At 43.5% G+C, this 18983-nt stretch overlaps 1 protein-coding gene and 1 long non-coding RNA gene across 2 annotated transcripts in view; one reads left to right on the forward strand and one right to left on the reverse strand.

Moving 5' to 3' along the window:
• Positions 1–674: 674 nt before the first annotated feature.
• LOC111955766 (juxtaposed with another zinc finger protein 1) overlaps positions 675–18983 on the reverse strand; it is a 19092-nt gene continuing 783 nt past the window's right edge. The window contains 6 exon segments of the mRNA XM_023976082.2: positions 675–746; positions 1743–1783; positions 1862–1951; positions 2374–2604; positions 2606–2740; positions 3165–3334. Coding sequence (XP_023831850.2) covers positions 1745–1783; positions 1862–1951; positions 2374–2604; positions 2606–2740; positions 3165–3334 — 665 coding nt within the window. The 3' untranslated portion in view covers positions 675–746; positions 1743–1744.
• On the forward strand, positions 1342–1904 carry LOC139023414 (uncharacterized). The gene is made up of 4 exons (XR_011474548.1): positions 1342–1370; positions 1570–1610; positions 1728–1809; positions 1848–1904. It is a non-coding gene; the product is annotated as an uncharacterized lncRNA (long non-coding RNA).

Consider the following 18983-nt stretch of genomic DNA (forward strand, 5'->3'; position numbering starts at 1 on the left):
ATATGGGCCAAATGATAACATGAAATCTGCATGTAACTTTAGCGCAAATCGTGCATTAAATAGCAATAGGAGAAACTGAAATAGATTTTGGACACAGCTCTCAAGTTAGGATTCAAGTCATAGTCAGTTTGTTTTTTGCTGCTGGGAATATCTAGACCTGAGGTCACCTAGCTGTTTCAACTTTGAACTATGACACCACAGAACAGGTTGTCTCAGGGGGTTGAGGAATGAAACACATACTTATCGATAAAATATCAAAAGAAAATATCTGGAAAATATATTGAAAAATAAAGTATAAAATAAAGCAACTATTTTGTATATGGTTATGAATACTTATATATTTGTATATACACACACATCTATTGTTTATATATCTATATATAGACTGTTAAACACAACTCCATCCATCCATCCACTCCTTCCTCCTCTTGCCCTCATCCCTCTCTCACATTACTCCCCTCTTCTTTTTTTTTACAGTTAGCACCTTATGTCAATACAAAAAGTAAGGACAATTGTTGTGATAGCATAAGAATGTGCAAATGTACAACAACAAAACTAAGCCTATAAAGATACATATCATTCATAAAATAAGAGATAGCATGTCAAAACCATACAACATAATACAAGACAAAGTCTAAACAACTTAAAGCATGCACTAGATCCTTTAGTGTGTGGCAGGAAGGGGTAGGGGTTTGGGTTGTCACCCCTATGTTGGACCAGAAGGGATAGGGGTTTGGTGTCAACCCCTAGAATTGGGCCCAGAGAAGGAAGAGAGATAGGGCAGAGGGATAATTTTTTGGGGGGTTAAATGGTGAATGTTTGTATTTCTTTCACCCCACTATTGTTGGACCAGAGAGGAGAAGTAGAAAAAAGGGTTTGATGAGGTTGTCCACCCCTAAAAGACTAGGCCAGAAGGATAAATAGGTGCGGGTTATTAATTTTATGTTTGGGTGTTCCACCCCTAAGACTGGGCCAGAAGGGATAGGGTTGGGGTTGTCACCCCTATGTTGGCCAGAAGGGGATAGGGTGTTTGCATGGGGGTTTTGGACTGTTTTGACTATGTATAATGGTTGAGGTTTTCTTTACGGGGGTTAGTCCCACCCCTTGTTGACCAGAAGAGGATAGGGGTTTTGGTTTCACCCCTATGTTGGACCAGAAGGGATAGGGTTTGGGTTGTCACCCCATTGGACCAGAAGGAAGGATAGGTTTGGGTTTGTCACCCTATAGTGGACCAGAAGGGATAGAGGGTTTGGTTGTCACCCCTATGTTGGCCAGAAGGATAGGGTTTGGGTTGCACCCCTAAGCTAGGCCAGAAAGGGATGGAGTTTGGGCTTTGGTTGTACCCCTAAGATTGGGCCAGAAGGGATAGGGTGGGTTGTTCACCCTAGATTGGGGCCAGAAGGATAGGGGTTGGGTTGTCACCCCTAAATTGGGCCAGAAGGGATGAGGGTTTGGGGTTGTCACCCCTAGATTGGGCCAGAAGGGATAGGGGTTTGGGTTGTCACCCCTAAGTTGGCCAGAAGGGATAGGGTTTGGGTTGTCACCCCTAAATTGGGCCAGAAGGGATAGGGTTTGGGTTGTCACCCCTATGTTGGACCAGAAGGGATAGGGTTTGGTTGTCACCCCTAAGGTAGCCAGAAGGGATAGGGGGTTTGGGTTGTCACCCCTAAGTGGGCCAGAAGGGATAGGGGTTTGGTTGTCACCCCTAAGATTGGGCCAGAGGATAGGGTTTGGGTTGTCACCCCTAAGATGGCCAGAAGGGATAGGGGTTTGGGTTGTCACCCTAAGATTGGGCCAGAAGGGATAGGGGTTGGTTGTCACCCCTAAGATTGGGCCAGAAGGGATAGGGGTTTGGTGTCACCCCTAAGATGGGCCAGAAGGGATAGGGGTTTAGGTTGTCACCCCTAAGTTGGCCAGAAGGGATAGGGGTTTGGGTTGTCACCCCTAAGATTGCTGCAGAAGGGATAGGGGTTTGGTTGTCACCCTAGTTGGCCAGAAGGATAGGGTTGGGTTGTCACCCCTAGGTTGGGCCAGAAGGGATAAGGGTTTGGTTGTCACCCCTATGGTGGCCAGAAGGATAGGGGTTGGTTGTCACCCTAAGATTGGCCAGAAGGATAGGGGTTTGGGTTGTCACCCCTAGTTGGCCAGAAGGGATAGGGGTTTGGTTGTCACCCCTATGTTGACCAGAAGGGATAGGGGTTTGGGTTGTCACCCCTAGTTGTGGCCAGAAGGATAGGGTTTGGGTTGTCACCCCTAGTTGGGCAGAAGGGATAGGGTTTGGTTGTCACCCCCGAGTTTGCCAGAAGGGATAGGGGTTTGGGTTGTCACCCCTAATTGGGCCAGAAGGGATAGGGGTTTGGTTTCACCCCTATGTGGGCCAGAAGGGATAGGGGTTTGGGTTGTCACCCCTATGTTGGGCCTGAAGGAATAGGGTAGTTTTGGGTTGGGAGAGGTGAGGTGGATATTGACGATTAAAAGGTTTGGGGTGTTGGGTTGGGTGGGTAGTGCTGGTGAGGAATAGGTAATGTTTGGGGGGTGACCAGGGGTTTGCACGACGATCGTCTCTAGCCCATGCATCTTGCGGATGATGTCGGCAGAGACGGGCCGGGTGGAAGTTGATGTGTGTTCTCAGGCCCCTGGACGTCTTGTAGCTCTTCCCACAGCGGCACTTGAAGGGCTTCCGCACACGGATCTGTGTCCGGTGGCCGTTCTTGGCATGGTATTTAATACCGTTCACATTCTGAATGACGGGGAGAGACATTATCAGGAGGACCCTGGCCTGGTCTAGCGGTCTAAGATGCTGCCTCCAGACTACCTGTGTAAGTGTGGGTTTAAATCCAGATGACTACTGTTCTAACACACCCTCTCCTCCCATCTCTCCTGTCAGTCTTACTATCCCATCTAATAAATAAAATAAATAAAAAAGGAATAAAAATAACAATTTCCCTTTCCATTTTCTCAGTGAGGATCCCGAAAAGCAACATCCAGGAACAACATTGCAAACGTTGACATTGCTAGAGGAAGATCCTGTATTGAAGTGAAAACCTCCAATACTCAGATCACAGGCTATACTGAACTGATATATAGAGGACTAGAGTATAGCAGAAGAATATAGCTAGGTACCAAATACAGTGAAGTGAGCTGGGGCTGAGTGTGTACTGCACCTTGTATCTCTTCTTGCAGCCAGGCACAGGGCAGGCGAAGGGTTTCTCCTCCCCTCCATTCATACACATGGAGCTGAGGATAGACTCCGAGCTGATGGCACTCTCTGTGGTCCAGGACTCATCACTGTCTGACTCCTCATAGTCCACCTCCTCATCATCATACTCACTGCCTGGAGGGGGAACACACACAGAGAGTAAGAAGACGGAGAGAACATAACTATAGGGGAAACACAGACAGTTACATCTGTCTATTGTCTCAAGGAGAGGGGCATGGAGCAGAGAGGGAGAGGGGAATTTGATGGAACTAGGACAGAGGAGGGTTTGGTGTATGTGTGTGTGAGTCAGGGGAACCCAGGGGGAGGGGGTTGGCTCCCTGAAAGAGATCATTAAGTGGGAGGTATCCTTGTTGCTTTGCCTGGAAAAAGTGCACAACTTTTTCCACTCTCACACTGACTATTACAACCCCACCCCACACTGTACCCCCACCATTACACAGGAAACACTTCAACTCAGCAGGAGGAAGTGGATGGCACCCTGGCACATGTTAAAAGGATGTCAACAAGGGTGTGTGTGGGTGCGTGCGTGCGTGGTTGTGTAAGCGCAGACCTAATGCTGCGATTGGAAACATTTGGGCAGGAATTGAACATCTGCTTTTGGGCTCTGAAACACACACACACACACACACACACACAGTGCGATAGCTGGCGTGTAATTACCAGTGTTGACTGGGTTCACTGCACACTGCAGGAACACTCTCTCCCTCTACTGAACATACATGTTGCACTGGCCTGTAGTCTAGAACACTCCCAATAGGAATGTTCCATTGACTCTCAGTCTAGAACACTCCCAAAAGGAATGTTCCATTGATCCTCAGTCTAGAAAACTCCCCCCGAAACTAACGGGACCCCACTATGGAAAAAAAGGGAGATTCTCTGAACACGATGGGTCCATCTTGCTATACATCCCCCACAAGTGTCACGGAACTTGTCTGAATTGAACCCAATGCCTCTGGCTTGAAAAAAAATGATTGGAAGTATGAAGGTGGTTTTGTGCCTACCCCAAAGGGGTCGTTTAAATGTATACAAAAAATATATATTTATATAAAAATGTAGAACAGCCTAGCAACCCAACATCAATTGGTTTTGGCTTTATTTTTACTATTTTTACATTGACAAAAAAAAGTGTTAAACAAATCAAAATATATCTTATTATTTAGAAATTATTTTCAAAATAGCCACCATTTGCCTATATGGCAGCTGGTTGCCAGACTATGGCTTCTCTCAACCAGCTTCACCTGGAAATGCTTTTCCAACAGTCTTGAAGGAGTTCCCACATATGCTGCCGCACTGTGGCTGTTTTCCTTCACTCGCAGTTCAACTGCGATCCCTAACCATCTCAATTTGAGTGAGGTCGGGGGACTTGTCGGAGCCAGGTGATCTGATGCAGCACTTCCATCACTCTCTTTCTGGTAAAAATACCCTTACACAGCACTGGAGGTGTGTCTGGTGTTTGGTTTCATCGTCGCTGTTTTTGAAAAAACAATGATACTTAGTCCCACTAAGCCCAAACCAGATGGGACTGGCGTATCCACTGCAGAATGCGATGTTGAGCCATGCTTGTTAAGTGTGCCTTTTTGAAAAATTTTTTTTTTTTATCGCAGAAAAAATCGCAGTCCCATTAAAGCACCCCCACACCATAACACCTCCCTCCTCCATGCTTCAAGGGGGAATACACATGCTAGATCATTCCGTTCACCCACACCGCATCTCACAAAACACCCAAAAACCAAATTTGACTCCAGACAAGACCAAAATTTTCCACTGGTTCTAATGTCCATGCCTCATGTTATTTTCTTGGCCCGAGCAGTTCTCTTCTTATTATTGCGTGTCCTTTAGTAGTGATTGGTGTCTTTCACACAGTCTCCTCCTGAACAGTTGATGTTGAATGTCAGTCTGTACTTGAACTCTATTTGAGGAAAGCGATTTATGTGGCTGCAATTTCTGAGGCTGATAACTCTAATTAACTTATCCTCCGATCTGCCCAGAAAGAAAACTAACTCTGGGTCTTCCATTTCCTGTGGCGGTCCTCATGATAGCCAGTTCATCATAGCGCTGATGGTTTGTGCTACTGCACTTCGAAGAAACTCTTCAAATGTCTTGAAATGTTCCGTATTGACTGAGCCTTCAGTCCTAAAGTAATGATATACTCTCAATTTGTCGTGCTTTTTTGAGCTGTCTCTTGTTCATACTTATGGACTTGGTCTTTTACCAAATAGGCTATTCTTCTGGTAGACCACCTCCCCCCACCCTACCTTGTCACAACACTTGGCTGTCTTCAAACGCGAAATTAAGGAAAGAAATTCACAAATTGACTTTTTAAGAAGGCCACCCACCTGTTAACTGGTTGAGAGGATGCAAGGGATTGCCAAAGCTGTCATCAAGCAAAGGGTGCTATCTTTGAAGAAATCTCAAATATGAAATATATTTTTTGATTTGTTTACAACTCTGTTTTGGTTATCTACATGATTGTTATTTATCTAGTTGATATTCCTTCACTTTTATTATACAAATTTAAAACAGTAAAACAAGACAAAAAAAAAACCAATGAGTAGGTGTTCTTTAAAACTTTTGACCGGTAGTGTATATATTTTTCTGAGTTTTTTTCTATATCTTCCTAATATAGGACAGACACATTTTCAAACTATCTTTAAAACAATTCCAGTTATAACAATTCCCCCCCTTCCCCCAACGTCTTAGACTGTCTCCTCTCACTGTCTCTTTTTGTTGAGTGTTTTGGCTGTGTTTTTGTGGAGGCAGGAATTTTGATGCGGCGATTTTTTACTAATGTCAGTCATATTATTTGCAGAATTATGAGATAGATGAGGAGAAAGAATGAAAATAGGCAGAGAGTGAAAGGCGAGCGGAAGAAAAAGGGGGAGGCCGGCGAGACAAGAGAGACAGAACCAGGGAGAGGCTATGAGAGAGTAGGAAAAATAAGATGGAATACACAATAAAAGCAAAAGAATACAAAAGAAAAAAAAAAATAGAAAAACAAAAGCCAAACAAAATAATGAAGGAAGGTAAAAGAGACGGGAAACAAGAGACGGAGGGAGGAGAGAGAGAGGAGAGAGAGGGAGAGAGGTAGATGGTTTTGAAAGAGACGGAAAAGAGACGGAGCTGAGGAGAGAGAGATGAGACGGGAGAGACAGAAAGAGAGAAGAGAGAAGAGACGGAGAGACAGAAACGAGACGGAGAGACAGAAGAGACAGAAAAGAGAGAGGAGAGACAGAAGGGAAGGACGAGAGAATAGAGAGAGACGGAGAGAGACGAAAGAAAGAGAGAGAGAGGACGGAGAGAAGGACAACATTTAAAGAGAGAAGAAGAGAGAGACAGAAATGAGAGAAAGAGGACTGAGAGAGAGACGGAGAGACATTTAAAGCGAGACGGAGAGAGACAGAAAGAGTAGAGAAGAGACAGAAAGATGAGGAGATAGAGAGGAGACGGAGAGGACAGAAAGAAAGAGAGAGAAGAGGAGACGGAGTAGACATAAAGAGAGAGACAGGAGAGAGACAGAAAGAGACGATGAGAGACTGATGAGAGAGACGGAGAGACAGAAGAGAGGAGAGACGGGAGACAGAAAGAGAGAGAGAGAGACAGAAAGAGATCGAGTGGGAGGAGCAATCTGCAGAGACTGATATTAATTGACCCCCTGAAGCAAATAATTGAAGGAGCTGAAGAGCTCCCATGTGAGTTGGAACAAGAAGCATGCCCTCACAACCACCATAACCACACAGTTGCAACATGCACCCACAGACACATGCCAGTGATCTCGCTGTGTGTACCCGCTCACACACATATGAGCATGTTTGTACTAAGATCATATAAGTTATGAGGGTGGATGTGCTTGTATCTACACCTGCGAATGTTGTGCATGTGTGATGTTTGGGCAACCTTTGAAATTGGTATGTGTTACAGATGTTGTTGCGTGGAGATGGAGCAAGATTAGCTGTATGTATGTGTGCGTGTGTGATGTGTCCAGTGTGACGATGTCCGTTTGCGTCCCTCCACATGCGCGTCACGTACTTCTCCTGAATCACATCGACTTCGTCGTTCGATTCTTGAATGAGAGAGAGAGATATAAGACAGAAAGAAACAGAATTAGTAAAAAGTAAGGATGCATTGCAAAGCTTGAATATAAAAGCAGAGAGAATAGACATTGTATGTGGGGAGGAGAGAGCACAATGCCATGGCTTAGATGAATCACAGAGGCGGTTAATCTAGTTAATCCAGACCACACCAATGACAGACCAAATTATCTTTCCTCTTCTCCTATCCCTCCCTTCCTTTCTCCCTACAATTTTATAGATTGGCTATTCTCTCCCTCCATCACTGGGTAAGGGGGATACAAAAGAGCGGCCAGGTGTTTGTGTGGGTGTTTGTTTATCTGCATAGTGCGTGTTGTGTTGTGTATATGTCTGCAACTGTTGTGTGTGTTGGTGTGTGTGTGTGTGATGTGTTGTGTGTGCTGTGGGTGTGTCTGTGTGTTGTGTGTGTGCTGTGTGGATGTGTGGTGTTGCGTCGATATTGCTGTCTCTGTTATCCCTTTATAGCTTGTTGTCTGGCTTTCTGCTGCTCTACGGTGACATGATGGTGATGTGGTATATAGGTGGGGTGTTGTGATGGGATGGGGAACTATGTGGAAGCAGTGTGGAGACACACATGAAATATAAATGGGGTCTCATGTTATCGTTTCCAGTCTGAGCGTTGATTCCATTGGAAGCTTTAGTAAACGGAGTCTCAAAGGCGAACGAGAGGAGGAAGCCTCCCAGAGTTTGGCGCTTAGGACACAGTTTTTGATCCTAAACGATAGCGAGAACACTGAGGACTTCTCCGCATGCGTGGATGTTCTCCGTGCGGCCACGTCTGTTTTCGTCATCTGACACACCCCTGTGATTGACAGGGAAAGTTTGTCGCTTGGCCCGCTTCTTCAAGTCTCCTTTTCCTCCTACCGCGCCGCACTCCCGTTCATGAATCTGGAAAACACTCATTTACATGTTACACACAACCACCACCTACAAATACAAGAATTACTTAATGATAAATAAAGTTAGTATATCCCCCTCTTCTCACTCCCTCCTCTCCCTTCCTTCTCCACTCCCTCCCTTCCCTCGACCCCTATCGGAAGGTAGTGTTAAGTCTACTTGTGCAGCTCTAACCCTGCTACGAAATAAATAACGTATTGAGCATGTCTACTTTCCTATAGTCTTCCCAGCTAAAGCAATTGAACAACAATCATCAGCACCCCAGAAAGCTGCTAAAAAATTGACCCAAGGGTGTAATCCATATGTAACAGTTATTCCTCCTTTAACATAATTTGCGTTCATACTGTCTGGCCATCCTCCTTGTGTGGCCTGGCTGCTTAGTCCGTTTCTATTCTGTGGCTAATGTTTTATACTCTCATCACAGTTTATGTCCGACATTCTTCTTCTGTCTGCTCTCTGCTCTTCTCTCTCGGTCTGTTGGCTTTTCTTTTATCATACCCCATGAGCTTTGTCGTTTAATCCTTGAGATTAGTCATTTCGAATTCTCTCTTACTTTGCTTTGCGTGTCATCCTCTCGTTCTTGCGTGATGATCCCTCTGCTCCTCAGCGTCTTCACTCTCACTGACTTTTCACAGAGTATTTTGTTTGTCTTTCTCCTCTCTCTCTCCTTAATTTCGATCCTTCTTTCTCCTGTTCTTCTTCTCTCATTCATGTTTGCTCTTCTCACTTTCATAGTCTTGTGGTATGTCCCCTCGTCTGATAATGTCTATTGTCCCATTCTCCATTATCCCTTATGGGGTCGCTATTGGATTCTCTTCAAAACTAGTTGGAGGTGACTTTTTCTGTTAGTTAGCCACTTAGGTTTTTTGGTATGTCGATTATATAATGAGCTCGTTTTTCATACTCCCCAACCTCACCATTCATATCTTGTCTTTTAACCCCAACCCTACAATAATAGTTTTGGCAACCGGTGCATTTATGCTGTAATCATGCTCCCCTCCCACATCTCCTCTCTGTCGCCCCCCCTGCGTAATACGTTTCCATATTGGATCTAATTGAGAAGACAAGTATCCCAAAGATCATTAAACAGTATTTGTTCCTAACAGAGTAGCTATTTAGATCTATATAACAAGAACATAGCATAGTAATATGGATTTGTGCTAATAACTTATAAAGTTTCTATCGTGCATGCATAAAAGTGCATTCGGAAATTCCAGTTGGGGTCAGAAGTTTACATAAACTAAGTTTTGGACTGTGCTTTAACACAATTATTTATCACTTTCTTTAATGCCCTTTTCTTGCTGCAGGGTTTGGCGTGCCGCGCTCTATTGCAGAATCATAAACCTATATTTATTACTTGACAATTGTTTCTGGGTAAATATATCTCATAGAAGCATCTGTGGGAAAAGGCACAAGTCCTCCCCCTACACAAAGGCGGAGATCCTCTGACTTGGAATATCTGAGGCGTATATCCAAAGCTATTCCTGGGTCTACTCTTAACATATTAACTCTTCTTCTTAGACTTCACATGTGCGTATATATCATTAATGCATCGCCACTATCGGGCGTTTATCTACTCAGGCCAAGGAAGCTCTAGAGACATAGCTGCTGCGCCATTATATTGTTTTGACCACAAAAAATTAAGATTATTGCGCTGCCTTATATATTTGTTTAGACTAGAACAAACTGATCTGACATAGAACATTTGTGATCTCTTAAAGATCTGTTTGATAGATGCGACCATTCGTGAGTTTACTTGTTCAAATTTTGTCTGAATATAGAGCCACGTAACAGATCAGGCGTCCATCTTGCATTGAGGCTTACAGGACTAAAATATCTAAACGGACAACGCTAGCAACAGAATAGTGATAGAATTACTCGACAGGTCGAATAATGCTTGCGTGAGGTGTTCATCCAATAAATATAACTCTGAAGGAGGTATTGTCCCGCAGTTGTAAGGGTGTTCAACACTCTTTGCCTATCCAAGGGGGCTAATATTTCAGATCATGTTGTTCAAATCTTATTTATGCGTTTTACTCAGTAATATAGTATGTTCAACTCTAGTCGTATATCTAGAGAGTTTAACACATACGCTCTCAGGTCGTAACATTCTATCTACTACGCAGATGTTGATACCATAGGTAGTGGTTCTAGCGTGAGTAATAGATGGTACTGTTTGATTGAACGTAATACCCCGAGATTAGCTGCTGCAGACCTAAACCGAGTCTGAGACTAAGATCATAACATCTATGTAGCATGCCCATGTGTGGACCTGTGAATAGGTGATGGTGTGCTGATGCTCGTGTCGTGGTGTTGCTCCTGTGTGTGTGCGTAGTGTGTGTTGCGTGAATGGTGATGCTCATAGATGTAGATGATGTGTGTTGATGTTGTGTGTTGTCGCGTGTCGTGTTGTTGTGTGTGTGTGTTGTAGTGAGTGATGATTATTGAAGTGGATGTGTGTTTGATATGTGATAGAAACCATCCTTAAGATGTTTGCTTGCGTGGGTTCATGTACAGTGCGGTGTGTTGTGTACTGCAATCTGTTTGTTTACGAACTGGGGAACAATTGTTTGTGTTTGCTTTCACATAAGTGGACCCCTTAGCTCCTTCTCTATTAGAGGCGTGTTTTCTGTTTTCTGGTATTTGAGCTATTTATGTTTAGACATCATAATTTCTGTCACTTTCGATGTGGGAAGATATTGTGGATATTCTCTCAGTTGAAGATACATAAATGGCGGCCGTCAAACTTTCCAAAGAAACGTGGTAGGTGTGTATTTGCCTCCTCTTATAAGTTCGAACATCAACTGTTACATAGGAGACATTAATATGGTTATTGGTACGAACTTGAAGGAGAGCGCTCTATTGTTCGTATGTCGTTTGGGTGGGAGGTATGCGGAATGGGCTGGTGCTGCAGCTGTTTTGTTGCCAGTTCGTTCTGAGACAGACAGCATCTGGGTGCATTCCAAAACATTGCTCTCCAAGATGACCATAACTCATTCAAAATTGAAATGATAGCAGTTGAATTGAAAGTCCAATCTCTGCTCCTCCACATATCATAGCCGGAGAGATTGACTAGTGCAATCTTATTTCGGACATTCATGATTCGACTCCACAAAATCATAGGTGTGAGCTCTCCTGTGGTACAGTTCCAAGTGGGCCCATGCTCATGGATGCCAGCCCTGTTGTTTGCGTTAGCCAGTTGTGAGATTTTCCTAAGTCCTTTTTGTGGGACGCGCTCTGACTACCTCAACGGAGATATTGCATGCGGTGGGGCTTTCTGGAATATACGATAAAGTACAGTTCTCTGTTCCGTACAAAAAGACGTCACTATAGCAGAGTGTTCTCGAGTCCATACTAAGGTCAGTCAATCTTTTTCCACGTGCACTTAATTAACGATTATGTATCCAATAGTCACTGTATCCCCTCAACTATTATCATATCACATTTGATTTACTTACCACATCAACACAACCACTGCTCAGAGGAACCTGATTTTCCTCCTATGTGATTTCTTATTCGCCTAGACTGAGTTCCTTAGCTCTATCTCAGTTTCTGTGTTTATTCTGAAGATAATAACTTCCATCTCTTAGCGCTCACAGATAGACATGGTGATCGTCCCTCTAACGTGACGCAGCCACCACCATGCTTTACTATATGAAGCATAGGTACTCTTGTTGGATTATGCACTCCACCTAAAGCCATGAACATCTTGGTGATTTTGTTAGGTGGGATGCTGACCTGACAATACATTCGGAAATATTAATGACACTGCCCCTATCATGTCACTTGAAGTGAGTGCAAGGGGTAAAATAGATACATGAAATGTGGTGACGCATCTGTATGAATAATTGGTGGATATATTTAGAACAATTCATGGACTTTATCTCATTAACGAGAACAGAGAAAGAAAGCCCACAGTTCCTTGGTGATTGTGCTACAACCAGAATGTTATTGGTTTATCTGTGTTAGGAGGAATATCGATTAGTATGGTGGAGTCAATTAAGGTTGGAATATGTACCCATGGGTATGGATGTTTACTGAGTAAATGAAAGGCCATAGTTCAATCATGGTTGTGGTCATGATAAGGGTGATAGCTCGTATATTAGAAGATCTCAAAGGTATTCCTAAGCTGAGGAATGGGGCCCGAGGTCAGGTCAGGTCACATTAAGGGAGAAGAACGTTTATTACCCATATCACTTTAAATTCCTGCACCTAGCAACTGAGAATGTTGAATTGTGCATTCTGTCCAGATGAGTGTAAGGAGGAGACTCAGCAAGTAGTAAATGCGTTTCTATAATACCTCTCCTTCTGCGCTTTTGTGACTTGTGTAAATGGCCGTGTCCTCTCTTTGGCTCTGACCGAATTATGTGAGAGATTGAAGCCTTGTTTGAGTCCTCTTTTCTTCCGTAACGTGGTCTCATGCACATGCGCGAACGATTTAATCTAGCGTCTGCTTTATTAGAACCCTATGGTTAGTTCAGGTATCGCATGAATATGCCGTCGTGTGTCTAATTATCATGGTTGCCTCTATTGAAATCGGACACCGTGGTGCGGATAACAACAAGCTTTTTGACAACATTTATTTACTAATATGTGCGTGGCTCATATTATTAGCAACTTGTACTCGAGTTATGAGAGGCGAGAATAGTTTACTTTTGGATTTATTGTTTGTTATATTCTGCATTGTTTGTGAATCTATTTTCGCTTCTCTCAACTGCACTTTCTGCTGAAGCTCTGTCTGCATCAAAATCGCATCCCGTTAGCACGGGACGTATGTTGTCAGTGCCACTGCCTCATAGTGATTTATATTGTGTAAACAATCTCTCTTATTATGAACTACCTTCCTTAAGAACGCTTAGTATGTTACAATGTAGAGAGGAGCGAAAATACATGAGATTATAATCGATATACGTCACGCTCAGAGTAATTCGCTTAGCAAATTGCCCACTGATACACGCGGTAACCTCAGACTATATAAGGGACATCCACACCAGTGAGCCACAAAAGGGTGGTCAGAGAGAAGTGCGCCCAACTTTAAGAGCAACTAAATGAATCACCCAATCTACATGACCATAATTAACAGAAATCCAACAAGTAAACCATTCACATAACTGCATATATTATACAGCAATTTTATAAGAATACCCATGAAGACCACTATGCATATGTTTAATATCCCAAATCACACCTGTGTGTCCTGATCTTTCCACACACTAGTCACACACGGACCTTTAACCCGTACAAGCAAAAGCTAGAGAATACAGGCTCTCTATGGTCAGCGATACAGCGTTCGACATACAGGTGGCTTTCCATTCTATTCTCTCTGTGTAAGTGAGGTAATAGCTTCATGCAACCATAAGCTCACATATACGTTCAGCCATCTTTGCCATGCCCATACAACGATCGAGGTTATGTCCACCAAAATATCGCACGCCGGGAAATCATGTAAGCATACTACAGTGCCATAATCGACTTAATTCATATTATGGTGAGGACGTCGTCTAGGTCAGGATGCCTTCGACTCACTAGACTTTCCTGTTTCTCTCCTCAGGCATACACTCAGTTACTAGTGGAATATGTTTTGGTGTCGATAAAGTTCAGTATCTTTATATCTGTCAAAGTAGCATCGCCCGTGCAGTGTGTACTCCCCTTTCTTTGCGAAGGCCATTGGCAAGCTAGTTCAATCGTCTCTTGCGTTTTTCGCAGAGACATTACTCTATTTGATATTTCATGCAGCGTGACGTCCACTGCGAGTGCAATTACTGAAATAGCGTTACCATTGTGCATAAATTGGCGTTGACTGAAAACTCACATACACAGCTTGTTATGCATGGAATTAAAAGTTACTTCTCCTTAATGCAACCGCTCCTGTCAGTGTCTTTATTAACATAACCTCGCTTCTACTTTTTACATACATTTGCTCAATTGCATTGCAGATAATCTGAATACAGCGCTCAGACACAAAACACAAGCCATAACAGATACCCCGCCATGTTGTGGTAGTTCTCAAATCTCGAGGAGCATAATTGTTCTGAGGCTTACGATGAAAACATTACAAATACTGTCATTTCCATATATCAACTTTAGTATAACATCAATACACATTCATATTCGAGGTAAAATCAGTCTACACTCAAAAATTCCCACAGAGGAAAATACCACAACAGTTTCTCACAATCCATCTCTCTATTTCTTCCTCTTCTGTTTTGTCACCTCTCTTCAGATAAAGCGCCAGGGGAAGAGTAGTACGCTCTGTATATTTGTAGAGATTTCCGACAAAGGCGTTTCGATAAGGTATCAGCCAAATCCCATACATACGAGCGCGCGATGTGGGCGCTCAGAATGGAAACCTATACATTTCTTGTTGGAGTCCAGACTAGAAATAGTGTCGAGTGATGTGATAAGGTCGCTGATGTTTGGATCGATTGCTGTGTTGATTGAGTGTGTGTGTAGATACTAGTGTGTCATAGACGATGTATAGAATCCAATTGTGTTTAATGATGTGTTTTGTGCTTACGTAAAGATATGCGTCACGCTACTACACACTAGAAAGTTTTGCCACTAAAGTACTCGAACACCATTCCTTTTGTCTTATTACGAAACTCTAGTGCACAATATATAGCACGGACATACGCAGCGTGTCTCACCTCGGTGCTCTGAACACGGAAGGTGGCGCAGAGAGGAAGAGAGCCGCGCACGATAGAGAGATAGCGAGAGTGTAATGGACTGCGAGTAGGACTTATGCGCGAGAGATATACTCAAAAGAGTTTAGAGTTCAGGTCCGCCACGTGGAATACAACACAAGCGAGATGTGATGGAAAAGAGCACTAGCAAGACCAAGCGGAGTAAGATGCTCAAACTACGAATGGATGACTAATGCACTATACTTGTAGCAACATCAAAATATGTGATCCACACAACAGATGGAGGTGAGTAATTGAGAATAAAGAGGCGAAAGGAGGATTAGAACACGAGCCGTAAGCTAAATCTAGCTAAGACATGTTAGCACGCAACTTACTCTCTTGTGTCTTGAAGTGTCTTTGCGGGACTTTAGCCCAATCTTCTCAGGTGTGGTGTGTTTTGCGCTAGCTCACATGTGTATGTGTGTAGTTGTTGCGTTGGTGTGCGCGCATCATGTCACCATTCACTATTCATGGCAGACATCATTCAAACACTTGTAAGTGTACGACATACTTCGACCAGCCTAGGTGTGTTTATTCTATATCCAGAAATGGTGTCATAGGTTGATATCATATCCAACAACTATCAACAATGTTGGCATCTCTCGTGAGACGTGCTTCGGGCCGCCTCGAGTGTCTTTGGGATGAGTCAGGACGACGTCACTGCTTTATGTTCTGTGTCGAGCGACACTCATACTGGTACATCCAAGTGTAACCCCTAATGGCATTGAATCAAAGCTATGCCGACTCCCAGCCAGTAAGAAGTGTGCAAAAATGCAAGCTCTCTCTCGCTCAAAGACGTCTCAGTATATGAGATAAAGACTTGTTTTCACTGTGTACCCCACTGGAAAGTCTCAGTTCCGACTTACAGGATTGATCACTAAATACTCTAGATCGTTATCTACCAAAGTTATCATCTCTGTCTAAGAATAAAAAACAATATGGTTTATGGTGAATGACATATTTATACCTTGGATCCATGCTCACAATATGTAAGTATTAGGACTGAGGTACTGCCATTTAGTATTGGCGCGATGTCCTCTTGCGCGTCACAGAAAACTTGCATTTGTGTTTGTAACAAAGAAATTTGTGGAGTGGTTGAAAACGATCGTTTTAATGACTCCAACACATCAACTATCGCATGACATTATGTGTATAAAGCAACTTTTATCAAACCTAGTGTACATAGAAAACCCCTAACCAATTAGCTCAGTGAACACTCATGGACAATACATTCTAGAACGTTATTTTGTATAGTGCAAACCCTATATAGAATAGGATTATACGCATGTTGAGTTATAAAGAAACAAATTCTGTAGGATCATGAATCTCTGTCCTGGGTTTACGGAAGGAGTATGCCTTCCACGCTATCTGCATGCAATATTGTGAAGTATCGTTTTATCAAGTGAGTCCTTCTCTAATGTGTGCCGCGCTCATCAAGGTAGGATCCAAAAATCTAGAAGTCAACAATGTAATAAGATCTGTTTAGAGCAGTCTAACTTAACAACAATATATATAAAAGTATGCGCTTTGTTAGGACAACTTGAAACAATATGAAAATTAACACGTAGTTAAAGCCACAGGAATGCTGCGTATAGCAGCCATGAAACACTCAACCATAGCAAGAGGCTAAGAAATGCTAACACTCAAGACACTTAGTATGACTGCTAAAATCCTAACTTTAAGTTACCGGAGTTCCATCAGAACCAGTGGCCATTTCGGCGAGGAATAACCTCAGCACTCTATCATTACCTCTTTCAAAATGTAACATTGGTCCGCAATTTTATGCGCAACGTTCTATACTTGAGATGCGTCATTAGCAGTCTTTTTCTCTCTCCTTTGTTCGCGTGCTTGATGTTTTCGAGTTTCGCTTTACTGGGAAAGGCTTGATTATCACGAGATCAGTAAAAGCAAAGATGAATGCTATCGCTTTATGCTTTCAATACATGTCTTTTGTTGGCTTTGTTCCTGGGCGTGCTGTGTCTCTGTGCATCGACAGTAGCACTACTCGCTGCCATATACTGTTTCACCTGTTACTTTGGCTGCATTGGAGCTAACAGCACCGGGGCGGAGAGGAGGGACCAGCAGCGAGTGGTGCTCCCGTCTTGAGTCACGCAGCCGATTATCCCCTGTGGATATTATTCTGTCGTAATACTTTCTTGTTTTAGTGCATACTCTAGTTTTCACATGCTTTTTTTCTATTGTTTTCCCTGTGAAAGTCCAACCTCAGCTGTATGTTCCACGTGGTGGTTTCCTTGTGCTCTAGTGGTTTTTTGTTTTTCTAGTTGTCTGTCTCCAGTTCTGACCGTTCTTTGTTGGTCCTGTCTGACCCTGATCGCTGCCTGCCGTCCGTTATGATGTACTAGACACAAATCTAACTTGTGAGTACTCACACGTCTTCATGGAGCCGCTTGATGCGTTCGCTCTGTCTTGCTGCCCCTGTCGGTGTGAAAGCAGTAATAGAACCTTGTAAACTCATGGAGCGAGCTGACGCTACTATCAGCCTCCATCGCGTCCCTCTAGCATACTGCTTGCGCGCCTGTCCATTAAGTCTGCAAGGACGGGGTGTGTCTCGAAACAGCGTGATAAGTAACGTTGACCGGTTGACAAGCGACTCTTCTCACGTTTCCCTTACCTCGCTCTGGATCGGCAGGTCATTCGAGAGGATGATTAGCGCCCAGAAAGACAACTCCGTGGTGAACCCCAAAACGCTAAGGCACAGCGTCCCCCACGTGGCGACAGCCTCCCACCCATCACACCGGGCTCCTCTCCTCCATTCACGTCCCCCTTGTATGTCTAGCCACACACACAACAAATGTGATAAAGCAGCACGACACAGGAAGTGCGGAGCGGACATTTAGTGATTGACAACCTCCTAGCGGACACCTGTGGACTGACTACCATATAGTTGATTGCGGTTATGCGGATGTTGGTTTGACGTCTTAGTCATGCGAGGTCAATGAAATAATTCGACCTAATATATGAAGTTGTATGTTGTAATTCTGTTCTTTAGTACTAGTTAGAACAAAGCAGGACATGTTTAAGTAAGATCTCGGTTATATCATCGACATGAGCACTGACAGATTAGTGGTTACCTAATGTTCACCAGAGTCCAGCATGTAGTGATATTATATATTTTTCTACTATATTAAGTTATATACTGCACACAATATATTCTGATCTATATCTTGAGGAACATGTTTATATAGAGTTGAAGACTGAAACCGACTGTGGGTCGATGAGATGTACAAGTAAGATGGCTCTTCCCATTTTCTCTCTCCTCTTTGCTCCGATTGCGCGCGTCCTGTTATGACATATTTTTCGTGTGACATCTACTGTTACTGTTGCCCTGTGATTACTGTTTGTCTGCCCTACTGAAGATGTATGGCCCCTTGTGGTTCTGTGTGACGCACTGGGTAAAACATGGTGATCGCAACTCCAGGATTGTGAGTTTGCTTATCGCTGGATTCACCCATCAGGAAATGTATGCACCCACTACTGTAAGTCTCTTTGGATAAAAGTGTCTTCTAAATGGCTTTGCCTCTAGTGTTCTAGACTGAGGGTCAATGGACATTCCTATTGGGAGTGTTCTAGACTGAGGGTCAATGGAACATTCCTATTGGGAGTGTTCTAGACTGAGGGTCAATGGAACATTCCTATTGGAGTGTTCTAGACTGAGGGTCAATGGAACATTCCTATTGGGAGTGTTCTAGACTGAGGGTCAATGGAACATTCCTATTGGGAGTGTTCTAGACTGAGGGTCAATGGAACATTCCTATTGGGAGTGTTCTAGACTGAGGGTCAATGGAACATTCCTATTGGAGTGTTCTAGACTGAGGGTCAATGGAACATTCCTATTGGGAGTGTTCTAGACTGAGGGTCAATGGAACATTCCTATTGGGAGTGTTCTAGACTGAGGGTCAATGGAACATTCCTATTGGGAGTGTTCTAGACTGAGGTCAATGGAACATTCCTTTGGGAGTGTTCTAGACTGAGGATCAATGGAACATTCCTTTTGGGAGTGTTCTAGACTGAGGATCAATGGAACATTCCCTTTGGGAGTTTTCTAGACTGAGGGTCAATGGAACATTCCTATTG

The sequence above is a fragment of the Salvelinus sp. IW2-2015 genome, linkage group LG31 (genome assembly GCF_002910315.2).
Source record: "Salvelinus sp. IW2-2015 linkage group LG31, ASM291031v2, whole genome shotgun sequence".
NCBI classification, from domain to species: Eukaryota; Metazoa; Chordata; class Actinopteri; order Salmoniformes; family Salmonidae; genus Salvelinus; species Salvelinus sp. IW2-2015.